General features: G+C 38.8%; 1 protein-coding gene across 1 annotated transcript in view; it reads right to left on the reverse strand.

Moving 5' to 3' along the window:
* Positions 1–19,179, reverse strand: part of Tnpo (transportin 1) — a 341,883-nt gene that overhangs the window by 118,685 nt on the left and 204,019 nt on the right. The window contains exon 16 of the mRNA XM_067145500.2: positions 16,045–16,120. Within this exon, the coding sequence (XP_067001601.1) occupies positions 16,045–16,120 (76 nt within the window). The remainder of the gene's footprint in view (positions 1–16,044; positions 16,121–19,179) is intronic.

The raw sequence follows: 19,179 nt of genomic DNA on the forward strand, positions 1-19,179 counted from the left end.
ACACGACACACAAGAAGCAACCCTGAAATTAAAGACCTATCGAACATTAATGGATGGACTAAGTAGCCGCTGTCTGAAGGTAAACCCATTAAAATCGCAAGCCATCATAATAAAGTCTAACAAAGCACATACAAAATTAGAAAACATCAATATACTGGTCATTACGATCAATGGAACACCTATAACACTGAAAGACTCTGTTAACAACCTTGAAATAATTTTTGGTATTTAAGTTGATCAGAGCACATGTAAGAAATATTTTTCAAGTATTCGGTTAGTTACACTCACCATACAAAATAAGGGACTTCCTACCTGTCAATACCGCAAAATTACTCGTTCAAGGACTAATATGACCAATATTTGATTATGGTGATGTAGTCTACAATAAGTTGGTCACTTGGTTCTAAACGTTACCGGGTGCAGATGTCTGCATTCGATTCATTCCAAATGTTTCACTCCATTCCCATATCAGCCCATTCCTCCATCAGCTGTCCTGGTTAAGATTAACTGAAAGATGTAAGTACCATGGTGTTTCTCTTCTGCATAAAGTACTGCAAACAGGTAAATCAGATTACCACAGAATACATTTCAACTACCTCTCCCCATCAGGTAGAGCACCCTCAAGGATATCAACATGATCCTTGCTGTCCATCCCCACTCATGAAGTTAATTCACCTTTGTTTTGGTTGTCTACACTTCACCCTTCCTGTCACAGTCTTATTTTCTCATTCACAGAAGCGTGGATTACCTCCTCTTGCACCACACGGCAACCTACCTTAACCTCTTAAGTGGGTATTATTGATTCGCTTGGTGTAACCTGCCCTGTGTATTTTTTCAGCAGATTGCTGTTACACGGCAAGATAGTCAGAAAAGTTAGCAATATCGTTAATATCACTCATCTGTGATACAAAAAGTATAATAAAGGAGTTTAATTAATTAATTTTAATTTTAGAGAAATGTTCAACAATTTTTACATTAACTGCAAGGTCATTTACCTGGTTGAAGTTTGTTTTGTTCATATGTTAGCACATAAAATTAAATAAAAGAAAGGAATATTTACGAATTACACATCATGCTAGTGACATTGTGAAAGATATTACATTAACTTCATAGTCATTTACGTCATTTACCTCACTAGAACTGCAGTGATTTGTCTCAGAGATAATTTTCGAAAAGTAAGGGGTTGCGATACTTTCCTGTTTTGAGAAGTATGGACTGTTTTCTGGCTTATGAACTATCCCCTGCAGCATTAGAAGTCCAATTAGTGTTTTTATCTCAGCTGGATTTGTATCCACCCAATCTCTCCCTCGTGACCATGGTTTCAAGTTCGGATGGGCTTCTAAAAACTGTTCAGCATACCAGCATACACATTGGCCTGTTCAGCAATAAGTTGAAACATATCACCACTTACGAACTGTTCAAAATAATCCAAGAGATTGGATTAATTGTCGAAGTCCACATTTACACCACTTGCACCAGAAAATACGAATTTCTGACAGGAAACACCATGCAGCGGGAAAGGTTGAAACATGTTTAGCAATTTGCCTTCATCTGATTTGTCATGTTGTTCACTTTGTTCTTCATTCTCATTCTCTGAACCACTTTCACTATCAGACTCACCGCCATCTGTATCAAACCACTTATCTTTGGATTTCTGAGAAGATAAATTGTCACAATCATTCTCAAAGTGTTGAAAAATGTCTTCTTCGAGCGTTTCGAACTTACGCTTTAAACTAGATGCTGCAATATTTGGCCTACTGCGGACAAGTAGCACCGCACGGTTATAAAATAAAAACAAAAAGCTTCAAGAAGCGTGACGTGGTATTTGCTGCCATCGTGCGGGGAAAAGCATCAATTAAGACAATACACAACGCGGCAAAGTAGCTTGTCATACCCAGGAGATATCCGCGGTAAAAGACGAGTATGTATATATTCGTCATGCCCATTACCCTGTAACATTTAGCGTACGAATATATATGGCATGCACTGTTAAGAGGTTAACGGCATGTTTACTCCAGAAAACTGAATCCAATAATAACATCTTACAAACACACGTGATTAAAAGGGGTGAAACACCACAACCATCCTTGTTATATATAGTAAAATACAGTACCGGGTATCGGCCAGGATGCTTAAATCAAACAGTAAGTGCTTGAAAAGCAGGAAAACATTACTGCCTCACATCCAATGATGTTGTACAAGGAAAAAATTAAGGTTAGTGAAATAAACAATCTACATTCATTGTTCATTCATAAAACAAAGCCAACAACCTTCCCATCAAGAAATATAGGATAAAATGTTAAACTTTATGTGCAGTTATCTACTTAATTTCTTCCCTATTTATTATGTGTTGGCATTGTGTGTGCTGGTGAGTGTAGATTCTTCACTTTAAAAATCACTTTTGAAAAGAAGGCTTCGATTAGTTGCTAAATGAAACATGTTGGATATATGAATCAAATTGGAGGCAGAATAGATTGCTTACACGGTGCTATTTTGGTCATTACTGTTGTAATGTAATGTGCGTAGGTAGCAGGTACGGACCCTTTTCGGGGGCAGTCCTACCCAGGGAGTGGCATCCCTGCCTATGCGAGTCCCAGAGCATACTGACCCGGTGTGTAACATCTGGTAGGGCCCCCAGCTCAGGGTTACGAGTGAAGACCTCAATGACTTCTACAGCGGAGAAGGTGGACGTTGGTACGGTGAAGATTGTGGAAGAGGCACCTGTATTCAAGGATTAATTTGAGTACAACCTGCTGCCTTATAGGGTGAGGTGACTGGACACCAAAGGCTAAGGGAGAAAATCCTGAAAGAAAATCTCCGTCTATGTTAGGCTCAGCAGGTCAACCGAGTAGGACACCAAATGCTAAGGGAGAAAATCCTGAAAGAAAATCTCCGTCTGTGTTAGGCTCAGCAGGTCAACCGAGGGATTACTGAAGAAGTAGCTTTCAAGAATAATACGAGCCCCGGATGTGGGAATTCACAACAACATCAGTTTGGTATGAATGACGGTTTACAGCCCGATGTTACACCAGCTACCCAAACCAAACGAAGACAAAGTATCAGAGTCGGAACATTAAATATCCTGACAATGACAAACAAAACTGAATAGTTGACCTCATGGAAAGGAGGAAATTTCTGATCATGGGACTGAGTGAAACAAAGTGGAAGAAAACTGGGAAAATGAATATCAGATTGGACTATAGTCTCTACTGGTCTGGAAATGAAGTAGAGTCTAAGAATGGAGTAGGGTTTTGAATACAATAAAGTCTTAGATGCTTGTAGTGAAGTTGAGTTTGTTAGTGAAAGGATAATTTAGTTAACTGTGAACTTAGGAGGGAAACAGTACAATGTGATCCAAGTCTATGCTCCAAAAGTAGGATGCTCAAAAGAGAAAACGTCCAACTTCCTTAATAACTTGGAAGAACACTCTGAGTATGACAAAATAATTGTAATGGGTGATTTTAATTCCCAAGTTGACTCACAACGAACAAAATATGAATCCACACTGGGCCCACGTGGAATGGGAAACAGAAATGAAGAGGGAGAATATATGCTAGATCTATGCACGAGAAACAACCTGATAGTGAGTAACACTTGGCTCAAGAAAAAGGACTCCCATAAAATCACAAGATATAGCCTGGATGATAAAATAGGTACAGTAATACATTACACTCTGGTAGATCAAAATGTATGGGAAAATGTCAATGATGTCAAGGTCATTCCAAGTGAAGACCTTGGTGGAGACCATAGACTGCTGGTTGCAGTCTGTAACAAAAGAGTCCCAAAAATAAAAACTTGGCAAATAACCAAGACAAGTGTAAAGGAAGAATTCAGGGAAGGTGCCCGCAGGTTGCCGAGAGAAGAACTGAAATTGGTAGATGAAGAATGGGATACTCTAAAGAAGGTTGTGGTTGGTACAGCAGAAAAATATGTTGACGACAGAGTCAAACAAGAAAACCTAAAGAAACTGCTTGGTGGAATGATGATATTAAAAAGGCTATCAGTGACAGAAACCATGCAAGAAAATCCTTATATCCAGCAAGAACATGGGGAGATCAACATGAAATAGAGAAGCTGTCACATTACAGAAAGAAAAAATTACAGGTCAAGCGATTGTAGCTGAAAAGCAGAAATGCAAGGAAGATCTGGCTACCATAATAATGCAGCATGGAAATAATAAAATGTTACACAGTATTGTTAAGAATAGAAGAACTCAAAATTAATCTATCCAATCTGTAGAACTTCCTAATGGTGAGGTGAATAGGGATAAGACGAAAATATTACAGGAGTTCCAAAGGCACTTTGAAACTTTGCTGAACTGTTATGAAAATGTCACTCCATTAAACGACGAACCTTATGATTTTGGCAGCACAAATAACACTAGCCTGACATGGTTGGACGTAGAAACAGCAATATCTAAGTCGAAAAACAACATATCAACTGGATCAGATGAATTAAGTGCTGAGATGATCAAAGCACTAGGAAAGGTTGGACAACAGTGGATGTACAGGGTACTAAATAGAATATGGAAGCAAGGAGTCATCATCCCACTGTTGAAAAAAGGTGATAGAAAGAAACGTACCAACTACAGCGGTAAAACTATGTTGTCACATGGCCTCAAAATCTACAAACCCATCCTTGAAAACAGGATTAGAAAATATGTTGAACCTACACTTGAGGAGGAACAACATGGATTTAGACCTCATAGATTCATTCATTCATTCATTATTTATTTACCATAAACCTTTACAGCATCTATGGAAGGTCAGGGGAAAAGGACAAGCCCCCTACACGTTGTGCCCCCTGACCTTTGAAATAATTACCTAAATCCTAAAGTAAAACCGTCATATACACTATTTACAGGTAAAGTAACAAAGTATAGCCTAATATATACATATTTCTCATTTATACAACCTTTCACTCCCTCATTCATTCTTCCACATGTTCACATGCATTTTCTCACCGTATGTGCTTCTTAACATAACATTTAACTATATTTACATTTCTGCATTTAATGTCGGCGGGTAGATCGTTCCAAAGCCGCGCTGAACGAGCAAAGAAACCTAGTCTGTAGGACTCAGTTCGCGCAAAGGGGGGTATAAGACACACCCCTTTGCCTCTACGGACGGAGCTGTAAGATAAGGAGAGCCGAGGGAATGGTGAAAGGTGAATGGCCCCTGTGAGGGATTTGTGTAAGAAGGTGATGTCGCTTTGTTTACACAAGGAGGCGATTGACGGGAGGGAAGACGGGCAGCTGTTCTTGTTAATTAGTCGTTCAGCGCGACGTTGGATTCCTTCTAGTTTGTGAAGGTTAGCTGCAGTGGTAGGGTGCCAAGCAGGTAGACCATACGTTAGTATAGGTCTCACTAGTGTCAGGTAAGCCGTCCGTATAGCATTTGACTTGCAACCACGGAGGCTTCTATGCATAAAACCGAGCACCCTGGCAGCTTTGCATCTCACTTCCTCTGTTTGTGCGTTCCATTTTAGTTGTTCAGAAATGGTTATTCCTAACAAATGCATAGTTTTAACTCGCACAATATGTACATTATTAATGTTATATATACATTCTACTGGGTGTCGAGACCTACTTAACCTAATATATTTACATTTGCCAGCATTAATGTTGAGACCGTTGACGTAACACCACACCGCTATAGTGTCCAAGTCCGACTGTAACCTCAGGCAATCCTCTGCGCATTGTATATCCCTGTACAATACTGTGTCATCAGCGTACTGAGCTATGGTTGAGGTCACACATTTAGGTAAATCAGAGACAAATGCATTAAATAATAAAGGTCCAAGGACGGTGCCTTGACATACTCCTGAGGTTACTTTAACGGTCGATGATCGAACTCCATCAAACACAACACGTTGTGTTCGTCCCTCGAGAAATGACCGCAACCATGCCAGTACACTTCCCCTAACATTCATCTGTCTTAATTTTAACAAAAGTCGTTCATGAGGGATTTGATCAAAAGCTTTAGCCCAGTCCAAAGCCACGCAGTCAACCTGAACAATTTTAGATTTCTCCAGAGAGAACTGCCACTCATCAATAACCTTTGTTAATAAAGTATTACAGGATCTTCCTGGAAGAAAACCGTGCTGGCTTTCACTTAGCAGATTACCCTCCCGGAAGTATTCCCGTATATTAGAGGCTACCAGTCGTTCCATACATTTACATACGTGGGATGTGAGAGACACTGGCCGATAGTTGTCAATGAGTGCTTTGTCCCCTTTCTTGAAAATTGGAACTACATCAGCACACTTCCAATCTTGGGGTAGTGATCCACAGTGAAGCGACAGGTTGAATAGTTCGCAGAGAGATGGTGCCAGTGACTCAGCGCAGTCACGGAGTATACGACTGGGTATTTCATCAGGGCCGCTCGCCGCATGGGGTCGAATCCTCTTCAAACTTGCTAGCACCTCAAGTTCCGAGAAGTAGAGGCTGGTGAGAGGGAGGGGTGGTACGGGTGTGTTGGTTATATACATGTCCCCAGCTGATTGTGCCTGGGAGAAATTCTCTTTAAATTTGTCACTGAAGGCTGAGGCAATGTCTGCGGGCGTGGAGATGGATTTCCCGTTAGCTTGAAAGGAGCATGGTGCAGCGCTGCCACAGTTCCTTTTTAGTAGCTTCCACAGCTCTTTGGTATCTGAGCAAGCCTTGTGAATGTACTGATCGTAAGCCTCCTTGATCCTATTCTTAGTGTCTTTGCGTGCGGATTTGTACTTTTCCCACGCTTGTTCCGTTTGGCACTGTTTCCACTTTTTGTATAGATTGTTCCGTTTCCTTATTAACTTCAAGAGTTCTTTCTTAATCCACGGGGCTTTCTTCTCTCTTTTTAAAGTGCATTTCGGTACAGTTTGGTCAACGCACCAGAAAAATGTATTTTTCCAGGCGAGCCACAAAGAGTTTACGTCACAGGTTGATAAGGAGGTTGGAGTGGGTAGGTGATTCAGTAGTAAGGTGGAGAGGGATTTCCAATCAGCTTTCCTGAAGTTATATTGAGGCCTGGATTTGTTTTTGACAGGTTTTCTGCAATCTAGGGTAGCTAGAGTCGCTTGAATGGCGTGGTGATCACTGAAGCCGGGTATGACTTCAACTCGAGATACTGAGGAGGGATGATTGGTGAGAAATAGATCTAATATAGAGCGGGATGTTTTGGTGATACGTGTTGCTTCTAAAACAAGCTGTTCTAGAAAGAGATCGTAGAACGCTGTTAGGAATGTGTCTGCCAATGGATTTCCAGGGATGGGAGCGGAATCACGGGTCCATATTATGTCCAGATTAAAGTCGCCTGTGAGGTAGACGGCATTGTACTTGTGCTGAATGAGTTGCATTCGTCTTAGAGATTCCAGTAATCCTTCATTTATACAGGGCTTGGATTTCGGAGCCCGATATATGCTACCTATCAAGAATTTGTTGCCCCTACATGTCACCTCCACCCATAGAGCTTCACTGTCAGTTTCCAAGTATCCAAGTCGGATTGGTTGTAATTCTGGTCGTATAGCCAGGAGAACACCCCCTCCCGATGTCCAGGTTCTATCCTTCCTGAATAACAAGTATGGTTGTGGAAATACTTCACCGTCATAAGTAGCACTGCTCAGCCACGTTTCACAGACACTTACGATTGATGGTTCAATACTTGCCAGTGATGTTCTTATCTCCTGCTGTCTCCTATAACCCATTATACTACGGGCATTAAATGAGAGAATGGTGATGTTTCGGGAGCCCTGTACACTGGTAACTGAGTCATTACTATTTACAGAGTTATTTACATAATTTACTTTGTCTGGAACTTCGAAGAACGAGTCCGATGGTACCGGGAGACAACACTTCCAGCACTGCCAAGACGAAAGGCCACGTTTAATTTTATGGTAATCAGATGGAGAGATTTTCGCGCAGGTCTTATGCGTCGACATTTCACACGACACACACTTCACGTACAGCTGATTGATGCGGCCCTTAGAACAGCAAATATGACATTCTATGTTAGTCACATTTCTGTTCGGAGGTCCTGGATTTGTTTCTACATCTCCACACGCAGCTATGGTAAGGAGAATGAGGTGAAATGTTGAAGAGGGTGGTCTGGCAACCCTGCGCCTCGCTTGAAGCGCACTGCCAGTACCAGCGGTCACGTACACATTTTCACTGGCGCACCATGTTAAGCACGATATTTTACAATTTTTCACAATTAGCAAGTTCTCTTGAAGGATTGAACCGCTAGGACACTCACTGAACACCACACCATTAAAGATCACTTTGTTATTTCCACACGTGACGCGTTTAACCACTATAAACAACAAGAAAATACGGAGCACTTGGAACACTACATGTCGACCCGCCGCCATAACTTAAATACAGACCTCATTTTTTCCATCAGAATGCTCTATGAGAAGTACTGGAAGAAAGGTAAAACACTTCTGTTTTTCTGGACATCGAGAAATCATAAGACCCTGCACCACGCAGGCATATATGGGAATGTTTGAGACGTAAGAAAGTGCCCAATGACATCATAGCACGAGTTCAACGATTATATGATGAAACCAAGTGTTGTGTCCAGGTCCAGGATGGAAAGTCAGGTTGGTTCGAAATGAAGAGTGGAGTCCAGCAAAGAAGTTGTCTTTCACCACTTCTCTTCATAATCATCATGGATGAAGTTTTAAAAGCAGTTAAAAGAAAGGATCCAACAACTAATGCCCTGGTTTTTGCTGATGATGTAATGGTATGGGGTGAGACAAAAGCAGAAGTACAAACTAGACTAGATCTCTGGCATGAAGCTTTTACAACCTTAGGTCTCAAAATCAGCAAAACAAAGACAGTTGGCTTGGTGATGAGTACAAACTCTCCAACTGTTCATCTAAGAATTGGAGATGAGGAGATGGATATTGTAGACAACTTCCAGTATTTAGGTAGTGTTCTGTCATCAGACAATACCATACATCAAGAGATTAGGAACAGAAAAAGGTTCCAAATTCTATCACGCTGTATGTCAAATACTTTGGGATAAAACATTTCCATTAGTTCCCAAGATCAGCTTGTACAAAATATATCTAGTACCTACATTGATGTATGGCCTGGAAGCAACAACACTTACTGGACCACAAAGAGTCATCTTCAGGCAACAGAAATGAATTTCCTCCGTTCTTGTCTACAAAAAACAAAAACGGATAAAATAAGGAGTGTGGATATCTGGCAACAGCTTGGATTGGAAAGAAGCTTGCTGGAGACTCTAGAAGTGAAGAGTTTGCAATGGTATGGTCACATGAAAAGAATGAACCCTCACAGAACTCCTCGAACATACTTTGACCACAATGTTCCTGGGAAGAGACCAAAAGGAAGCCCTCATGATGTTTGGGAAAAACAGATAATGAAGGACCTTGAAATTAGAGATGTGAACAGGTGTCGCATATATGAGCAGCATCTGTGGATGGATAGGACGAACTGGAGGAGGCTGGTACAAAACCGCACCCAGCTTGCTGGAGCAAAGAAATAATAATAATGATGATGATTATGACTGTTGTAACATAATGGGTTTCAACAGAACTGGCTCATTTCCTCTCATTTAACCTCCCATCTCCTATGAATAGTTTCTCAACGCTTTCTTCAAATTAGTTTCATATATAGCCTTGTCTATGCATTGAAATTTTATAAAATGGATTACATAATTTAACAATGTAAATGTTTCTGTAATAGTTGACAATTTACAACAGTATCAAGTGCTTGTAGTGAATAGTAAACATACTTCAGAGCATGAAAACAAAGGTGTTCTGAAATGTTTTGCCCGCTACGAAGTAACTACAATTATATGTACGATTCGGACATGAAACAAGTATTTGAAATCACTGATTCCATATTATCACCATACATAGCAGTGTACATCTACCACATCAGCCAAGGTATCTGCTATACAAGGTCTTTCTTTTTTTTTTTTTTAGCTCGTTCCGCAGCACCACTCAGAGCACGGCACGGCAGGCACACTGACACCCCGTCACTAGCCAGTGTAATGCGCGCTATACCTCCCCACTAACGGCAATTCACACTTATAGAAATCCATTTCTAGTGAAACTATTAGTCTAAAACCTACCTGGCATTACATTTGATGTTCGATATGTTGTCCCTCAGCTGTCTAACACACCTGACACCTCGTAAATAGGTTTGCAGCCACTCTGTGAATCTCAGCCCGTGTGAAGTTCGAAATATTGTATAATCTTCAATACCACCCACACTGTTTTTCGAAAAACATCACATCCAAAATTGGGTGTGGGTCTTATTTAAAATTTTGGGAAATTTATCTTTCCGAATGCGCATAAATCGGGCATCACCACCAGCGCGACTTGGCAACAATGCTCTCTCTGCTCTCAGTATACTCTACTTCCACGCTTGGCGTCAGTCTCACGCACGTTCTCGGAGTATCAACATGAATTCCACAAAGTGTTGTGATCTTTTACTGCGAGCGAGAAACTGAAAGTAGTTCGGGCAGCCGAAATTATTGGAAATCGTGCCACCGGTAGGAAATACAATATTGACGAGTCGTGTATTCGCGATTGCAGAAAGAAGAAAACTGTGCTATTAACATGTAGTGGTGATCGTAGAGCTTTTCGTAGACTGAGTGTACACTTTCCAAAAATTGAAAATAATCACACACTGACGCCAACTGGTCGAATTCAGCAATGTTCAGCTGCTGTGTTTGTGGATTTTGACGGCATGGAATCGTATCCCTGGAGACCTCATACGGAAGAGTTTTAGGAAATGTAGCATTTCTAATGCTGTGGATGGCAGCAATGACTTTTTGTGGGAAGGTGATGGTGATGAAAGTTCCCAAGTTGGTATCGATGATGATGAATAAACTCGTTGGATATCATTCTGGAAATGTTTGTTTACTTTTATTAGTATCTTCTAATCATTTTATATGTGTTAATAAAGACTGTAAATAATTTTGACTTTACTTTTAAATTTTTGTTCTTTCAAAATAAGGGTGCGGGCCTTAATCGGTGGCAGGTGGCATTCGAGATTATATGGTAACTTGTATAATGTTCTCTTGTAGTAGTTCTCTTATGTGAGGGTTGTTCACATACACCTTTCCCTTTAGTATCCCCCACAGGTAATAATCATAGGGATTTAAATCACGAGATCTAGGGGGATAATATTAACCACACAAACTTCAAAAACGTCTCATATTACCTCCATAGACCGATTAGGAGTGTGTGCCGTCACATTATCTTGCATGAAGTAACCATTACTCCTTTCTTCTTCTGTCAGCTCTTGAAAGAATGGTCTGAGAATGAGGTCTATATATCGATCAGCATTTATTGTTTCACGGAAAAATACAGGCCCCGTAATTCTGCGAGCACTTATTGCACACCAAACTTCTATCTTTACAACATGAAGTGGAAGGACATGCAGCTGGTGGGGATTTTCTGCACACCAGTGGCGATTGTTTTGAATATTTACGTAGCCATTTAAGTGTAGCCATGCTTCATCATTATAATATAAAAGTTTTTTCTGTCAACATACCCATCGTGAACTAACTGAAGCAACCAGTTACAATACCGAATCCTAGCAAAACTGTCAGGTCCTCTTAAATATTGGGCAGCGGTGGGTTTGTACGGTTTTGCTTTTAACAGTTTTGTTGCTATGTGGGCAGAAGATAATACCATATTAGCTTGTACGGTGAGACGCGACAGGGATTTTGTTGGAGTTCTTTCCAAGAGAGCTATTTCGTCAAGCTTTTCCTCTGTTAAAACCGTTTGTCTCCTGCACGATTTCTTGTTAAGAATGGACCCGGTGGTGCGGAACTTCTTTACTAATTTACGTACCGTAATCCTATGGGGAGGGAGGATGCCAAGATATTTGCGAATTTATCAAAAGCGGCACTCTGTATAAGAAGAATGCTTCACATAACACAACACAATGAATACACGCTGTTCTACTTTATACATCACTCGTTAAATACATGATTACTTTAATATTCCTACAGAAATGACGTTATTTTAACCCTCTAGTGCATGAATTATTTTTCGTTTCCGTTTGGTGAAGAAAATTTCAAGCTTTAATGTTCAACATACACTCAATGTTTTAGATATACCAGCAATTCTTAACTGGGCCTAATAGCTTAACATTCGTATGTGATGTGGATTGCCATATTGGAATATATATACGATTTTTCACGATTTTACGCTAAAAGACCGAACATTACTGCCTACTGGCCATGGGTACGTATTGCAAGGCGCAAGTATACTTGCACGACCGTAGGTCGGTAATGTCTTCGAGGTTGAGCCAGAGGTACTCCTGAAGCCTGTGGTAATATGATGGGGAGGGCCCACGTAAAATAAACGGTGGTTGATTCGCGTGGATGTTGACGGGGTGGGAGGAGTATTTTTGGCTGTAGGGCTGTTTTGTCTTATGTTATGTAAAAAAACAAGGCATCACTGGGATATGTGTTTAATTGACTGTACAGTTGAAGGTGTGCTGTAAAACTACCTCTGTCTATAATATTTATCCATTTACACAGGTGAAAAATTATTTGTTGCCTAATGGCAACAGTATACAGTAGAGGGTTAAAGTGAAACACATTGAACATGCTACCAATACCACAGATATTAAATTACTGCTGTGAAGTAATGGTTATCGCTACCCTACTGCATTAGATCATCTTAGCCAGTCATGAAGTAATATATCTCTCGACAAATGAGTCACCCGGCCGCCTTATTTTAATTGACAGTATACTTTTTAACACAGTTCCATTGTTATTAATATGATTTTAAATGTGATGAACTGATGTTGAAAAACTTATATGATTGCCTATTTTTCTAAAAAAAACCTCTGTTCAGCTGATAACAACGCACTATAGCGTCAAAACTAGTACTGAATGAAATATAAGACGTTGTAATTACATCTACACAACAAAATTGTAAGGTATTGAATAAGGTGGACCCAAAAACTTTTAATAGAATGCTCCAATCAGAGTGCTGGAATGCACGAAGACCCAATCTAGGACTCTGTAAAAATTAACAGAGTAATAACGGAGGAAGTTCTACAAATGCCTTCTGATCATATTATACCAAAGTACAACTTTCAAAAAAACACAAATTATATCACATGCATAATTTTTAGACTGTAAAATGAACAGAAATTTAACTTTATAGGTATCTCTGAAAACTGGGAGATAACGTTTGTTATGTTTCTTGGCCACAACGTGAAGAGAAAATACCAGAAACTGTCACTGACTCAACTCCCTAAAATACATGCAAACTCGTTAAAATTATGATGTAAGAATGAACACAAATGCAAAGAAATATGCATAACTACCACATACAAAACAGATCAATGTGTCTCGTACATTATTAACATAAGACTTTGGCAGGGGAGAAAAGCACAGAACCGCAAGAAAAAAAAAACATGTGGCCTACAACTCCAACGAAACTACGCGCAGAAACGATGTTAATAGTGCGCGAATCACGCAATAACAAACTCATTCTTTTGTCTCTAGTAACTTAGTAGCTAGCGCGCACTAGCTTCTCTTGCTTGTAGGATGATTCCCGTCTCGAATCCCCAGCTGTAAAGCACACACGCTGCTGTGATGAGCAGGAAACACGATACACAATGGCGATGGATGATACACTCACGAAGTAAAGCATCAAATAAATATGCTTGAAAATGAGGTTGCATAAATTACACAAGCACACAAGAATTTATCCTAGGGGAAGATTATTGACTGTAGTGGAGGAAGAGTTAAAAAACAGAAAGTGTCTGCTTAAATTGGAAGGGCTGGCAGGTATACTAAAGCATAACAAGCCTCAACACCCATTTTTGTAAATATTTAGACCTGTCTGATAATATAAGAAAAGATATTAGCCTGGAGTACACGTCGCGCCTGTAACCTGCATTGTTGTGCAGGGTATTCCAATGAAAGAGAACTAGTCGCTATACCACAAAATTAAAACCATAATCTTGTATTCTCCACGATCCCCTAATAGGAAGCAACAAGTTGTATTAGAATATTGTACGTTTTGTTTCTCAATACAGGGTCAATTAATTACAAAGCTAAAACTTCGGTAACAGCTTGAATAAGAAAAATTCCTATTTTAAACAGGAAAATTACTATTATAAACAGAGTACATTAGAGTTTCTGAAAGCAGCACTGTGATCATAAGTTCTTGAATTACAAACAAGTGAAGAAAAGGAATACTGCAAACTATAATTACAAGCAGCAAAATGGCTAATTCTGATTATAAGAGCTCTTGGTTGCCTTCACTGTTCAAAAAATTATTAACAGTCTACTGGTGTACGCTTGCAGAGCTGATGTCAGTTAACAAGTCATGGTCTTATTCAGGGATACTAGGCCACATCAACATTATAATATTAACACAACTTAATATCCGATAGAAGGCTTATGTGTCTTAATTATGCCTCATGTTTCTTCTATAAAAATTAATCAGATATTTAGACAGGTCCTGTTCTAGTATTTATTTGTATCATAACTACCAATGAAAAGATGAGCACAGGTTGGAAGCAATTGTATTTATTGTATATTCTGTAATTCTATTCAGTCCACTATATTGATATCACTCCACAGGCATACCTAGTAGTATACAGTGTATCACAGACGCAAGGAATATAACCCCTACAAATTTACCACAGCTTATGAAAATAATAGATGTCCTTTGTGAAATATTGAAATGGTAAGCCCTTCTAATGAGGGCAGGTATGTTTCTTAATTTCACCAACAGTATAATACCCAGTGAAACATCATTTCACTAATGTTGCACTTAACATTAGTTATTTTTCTAACATAGTAGTAGGTAGATTCTAAAATCAAGTCAACACCCACCATTTTCCAGAACAATGAAAACGAACGAAGGGATAAATCAGGCAACTCTTCACATTTCCACTTACTATTTATGTTGCTACCTGCTTTTACAAATAACTGAAACATTCTGCAGAGGGAAAAAATAACTATCCTTTCACATGCTGAAAAATATTTCTCAATTTTATGGAATCATTATTTTCACAAAAAGCTACTTTTGTGAATTTTAATACTAAATTAATTCACTGCATTGTGCCTTTATTTACAGATCCTGAAAGTCAAGCTGATTTCAGCACAAAAATCACTTAAACAGAAGATTCACTTATGAACCCTGCACCTCATGTATGCTGCATACATTCTGCCTCAGAATATCAATAAATAACAATGTAGCTTTATATATCATAATTCATATTCATTGCTGTTTTCAAATTATAAAGCTAAATCAGTTTAGATAAACAACAGTATTTATGTTGTTATAATCAATCTTTTAAAAACTTTCAATGAAGTAATAATCCCTCTCGCATAGCCAACTTTCTTTGTCAAAATAATTTCCCATTCAAGAAAAATGCTCATTCAAACATCAAAGATCATTTCTACGGTTACTATTTTTCCTTGAGTTTCCAGATACCTATGAGTATCATTTTGCCAGTAACAAGTAAACTTCATGCATACTGCTTCAGCAGGAACATTATTCCCAGAATAAATTATCTTTCTGTAACCAATGTCATTTCCATAGTTTGAAATATTCACTCCACTTTCAACAAGGATGTCCAAATGATTACACTGATCACACTAATCAACAACCAAATTTCAATCCATTAAACTAGAAGAGAAATTCATGCTTGAAAGTGTGTGCTATATAGCTGAATTTTGAATGTTTTCACAAAAGGTTTAATTTTAATTGAAATACTAATTCCCCACCTGTTTACATTTTCTAATTCACACTTTGAAAGGTATAATTACTGCTACGGAAACAATTAACACTTCAAAAATGACACTGCAGTATGCACAACAAATACCCACAACTTGTTCAGATCCAAATTTGTCTTTCAATAAAAGTGAAGCTTTAAAATCATATTAGAAAAGAAAAATCAAAACTGAAATGAGTAAGAAATTCTAAACATCTTATCTGGTTCAGTGACAGGAGGTTAAAGAAAGAAAACTAATTGAAAATTACATTAATGAGAATCATAATAATAATAATAATTAATAATAATAAAGTAAAGGGGTTACACACCACTGGCGAACAAACTGCTGTAACAGAGGAGCGACGTCATGGGGGCACACATAACCTAGCCGGCCAATAGTTATGGCTAGAGCGAGCGGGCAAGAAAAAAACCAATCAAAAACAGAACACAGAAAAACTCAGAAACAGAAATATTCTTTGATATTACAGGCAAAACATACTGCAGTACTTGGTATTTGACTGTTTCTACCTGAAGGTTAAAACAACAATGTCAATTCAAAAAAATAACTTCAAAATAATTCCATTTGTGCATGTTCTGAAACTAGACCACAAAAATGCCAATTATCAAACTAAAAATTCACATAAGGCACATAAAAACTGCAGTGGAATCTCACCATGTGTTCCAAATGGGCTTACAAGCAGAGATCACAACAACAATACTCTTACAGAGTTTTTGTACCTACCTACATGAATTTTCACTGTTCTTTCTGTAAGAAAGCATAAAAGTTATAAGATCAGACAAGGTCTTTAAAATGCAAAAAATGTAATTACAATGTGGGAAAACCCCCTGCCTGTAAGCTCACGATCACAACAAAGTTTCCACGGCAGTTCCTTACAAAACACTGGCTGCCATCACTGTTTGCATCTACAAAAAACATCCTACATAATAAAGCAATTGCAATGCGCTAAGAAAATAGGCACACAGGAAAGTTATTGTGTTATACTGAAACAGAAAGAAAAAAAAAAAAACCACATTCACAAGACTGGAACAGTGCAAAACCAAAATCATGTGACTAAACACACAAACACCTGAAAACAATAAAACTTGTTAATATCAGATATCAATAAAATTAAAAAAATCATACTTTAAAATTAGTAAATCATCATAAAATAGAATCATGGAGGATTTTTACAGAGATGGGAAAGAGAGAAAGCAAACTGACTAGACTCCAACTATCACATACGAGGAAGAAAAGTGGTGCTACTTTACTATCATGCTCAAATGACGCATGATATGCTGTACAGGTGGAATAGCCACAAGACAATGTTAATAATTCAAGCACCCAAGGTCCAACAATATATATATTGCATGCTTTTCTTGTGTGTACAAATACTTCTCGCAATAGCAATGTTTCCCCATAAACAATACAATCTTCATTTCTCACAAAGGTGGAATAACATTAGCATAGTAAGCATCTTAAAAACATTTTAAAAATCATAAAAAGAACAAAAGGAAAACTTAGGTTGGAGAGTCAAGCTTGGATTGAAATGGCACAGAGCAGATCATCACAGATTTCAACAGCAGGCCTCTCAAGGCTAAAAGATAATTTTTATCTTGTACATGTTAAAAATCTTTCACAGTAATGAAATGCTCTGCAGTGTTTTTATTTCACACAAGCCTTAAAATTCACATTTCATACTTAAGTCCTCCCTTATATCTGGTAAAAGATCTTGAATTCATTATGACTTAGTTAAGTCTAGAGGGACAACAATAAATTCAAAACCACCTACCTGCTTTATATTAGATAAAAATATTTGTCATAAACAACAAATCCTTCCAACAAAATAGCTTATATCGTATATTTTAAAGCTGGGGAATATCAAACATTCTAATGGAGTGTGTTCTATAAAGTCAGCACCCTCTAACTTTGAAAAACTGAAGCTGCTTGGTTGTGGTATGTTCTCAGACCTAGTAGAAAAGCCTGTGGTGTTGACATAACAGTGCAGTTGCCACAACACACAGCAAGATATACAAGGTCAAGCTGGCGACAATGCCTTTATAGTGCGATATGCAGATCGTGTTGAAGGGTTACTTTTAGTGGAAATCTTATGACAGGTGTATAGAAAAATGGAGACATGAATTTCCTGATGTATCCAGACCATGTAAAACCGCTGTGTATGATCTTATATGCCGGTTTTATGAGCCGGGTTCAGTGAATGATAGACAACGAAGTGGAAGACCTATGTTAACCAAATAGAATTTCATTTGCAATATCCAGCAGCACACAGAGATCTACATGGAAATCTGTAATATATTTGTTACAACAGCTTGGATAATCAATCAAGCCCTCACAAAAAGTGCTGAAGGTTACAAAGCTACGCTCGTATCGTAACAAGGTTGTCCTGGAGTAAAAAAAGTGAACTCGTGTCCTCATCCTGAGGTGGTGCAGCTCTTTTCAGGCACACCCCCAATGGAGGTGAGCTGCATATACCATTTCAATTACTATCAGCCCTCCTGCCATTCTTAAATTTCTGGCAGTACCAGGAATCGAACCCAGGCCCACGAGGACAGTAGCTAACACTAACCGTTATGCTACGGAGATGGGCGTCTTGGAGTTTAAAATGCCAGATTAAGCAAAAGCCACCGTTACTACCAGAAGTTCCATATCTCTACATGAAACAAAGTCATTCTGAACAATACCATTTTCATGCATGGTTGCACCTCAGTGGTTACATTCATTCCCAAAACATCAGAATTCGGGCAGCTGAAAACCCACATACCTTACATGAGGTACTGCATAATTTATAAAAAATCTTTCATCATGCGTAATATCACGAAGAACGATCAATGGACAACTGCTTTTTCATACAACAGTTGATGCTAATTTTTTACAATTTGTTTTATGACGCACCGACACAGATAGGTGTTATGGTGATGATGGGATAGGAAAGGCTTAGGAGTGGGAAGGAAGCAGCTGAGGTCTTAAGGTACAGCCCCAGCATTTGCCTGGTGTGAAAATGGGAAACCAAGGAAAACCATCTTCAGGGCTGACGACAATAGGGCTCAAACCCAGTATCTCCCGAATGCAAGCTGACAGCTACATGCCCCTAACCGCAAGGTCAACTCGTCCGGTAATTGGTGCTAAATACAAAAATACTGTGGAACAATTCATGGCCCTATTGTGCTAGTAAATTGGCACTACTTGCCATACTACTGGTGAGACCCTGGTGATGTAGCACGATTTTTTTTGGTGATCAAATAATCTGAAGATTTGTGTCCCCTTTCCCCAGCCCATTTCCCAGATTTGACTTCTCCAGAATTTTTCTGTGGAGTTATTTAAAAGAAAGTGTACAGAATCAATCTGCATTCATTAAACAAACTAAAAATATTTCTAAATGTTTTGAAAAGATAACAACTTTGAAAGAAATGCAGCCAAAAAAATAAACATGTGCAGGCATGTAGAA

The sequence above is a fragment of the Anabrus simplex genome, chromosome 4 (genome assembly GCF_040414725.1).
Source record: "Anabrus simplex isolate iqAnaSimp1 chromosome 4, ASM4041472v1, whole genome shotgun sequence".
NCBI classification, from domain to species: Eukaryota; Metazoa; Arthropoda; class Insecta; order Orthoptera; family Tettigoniidae; genus Anabrus; species Anabrus simplex.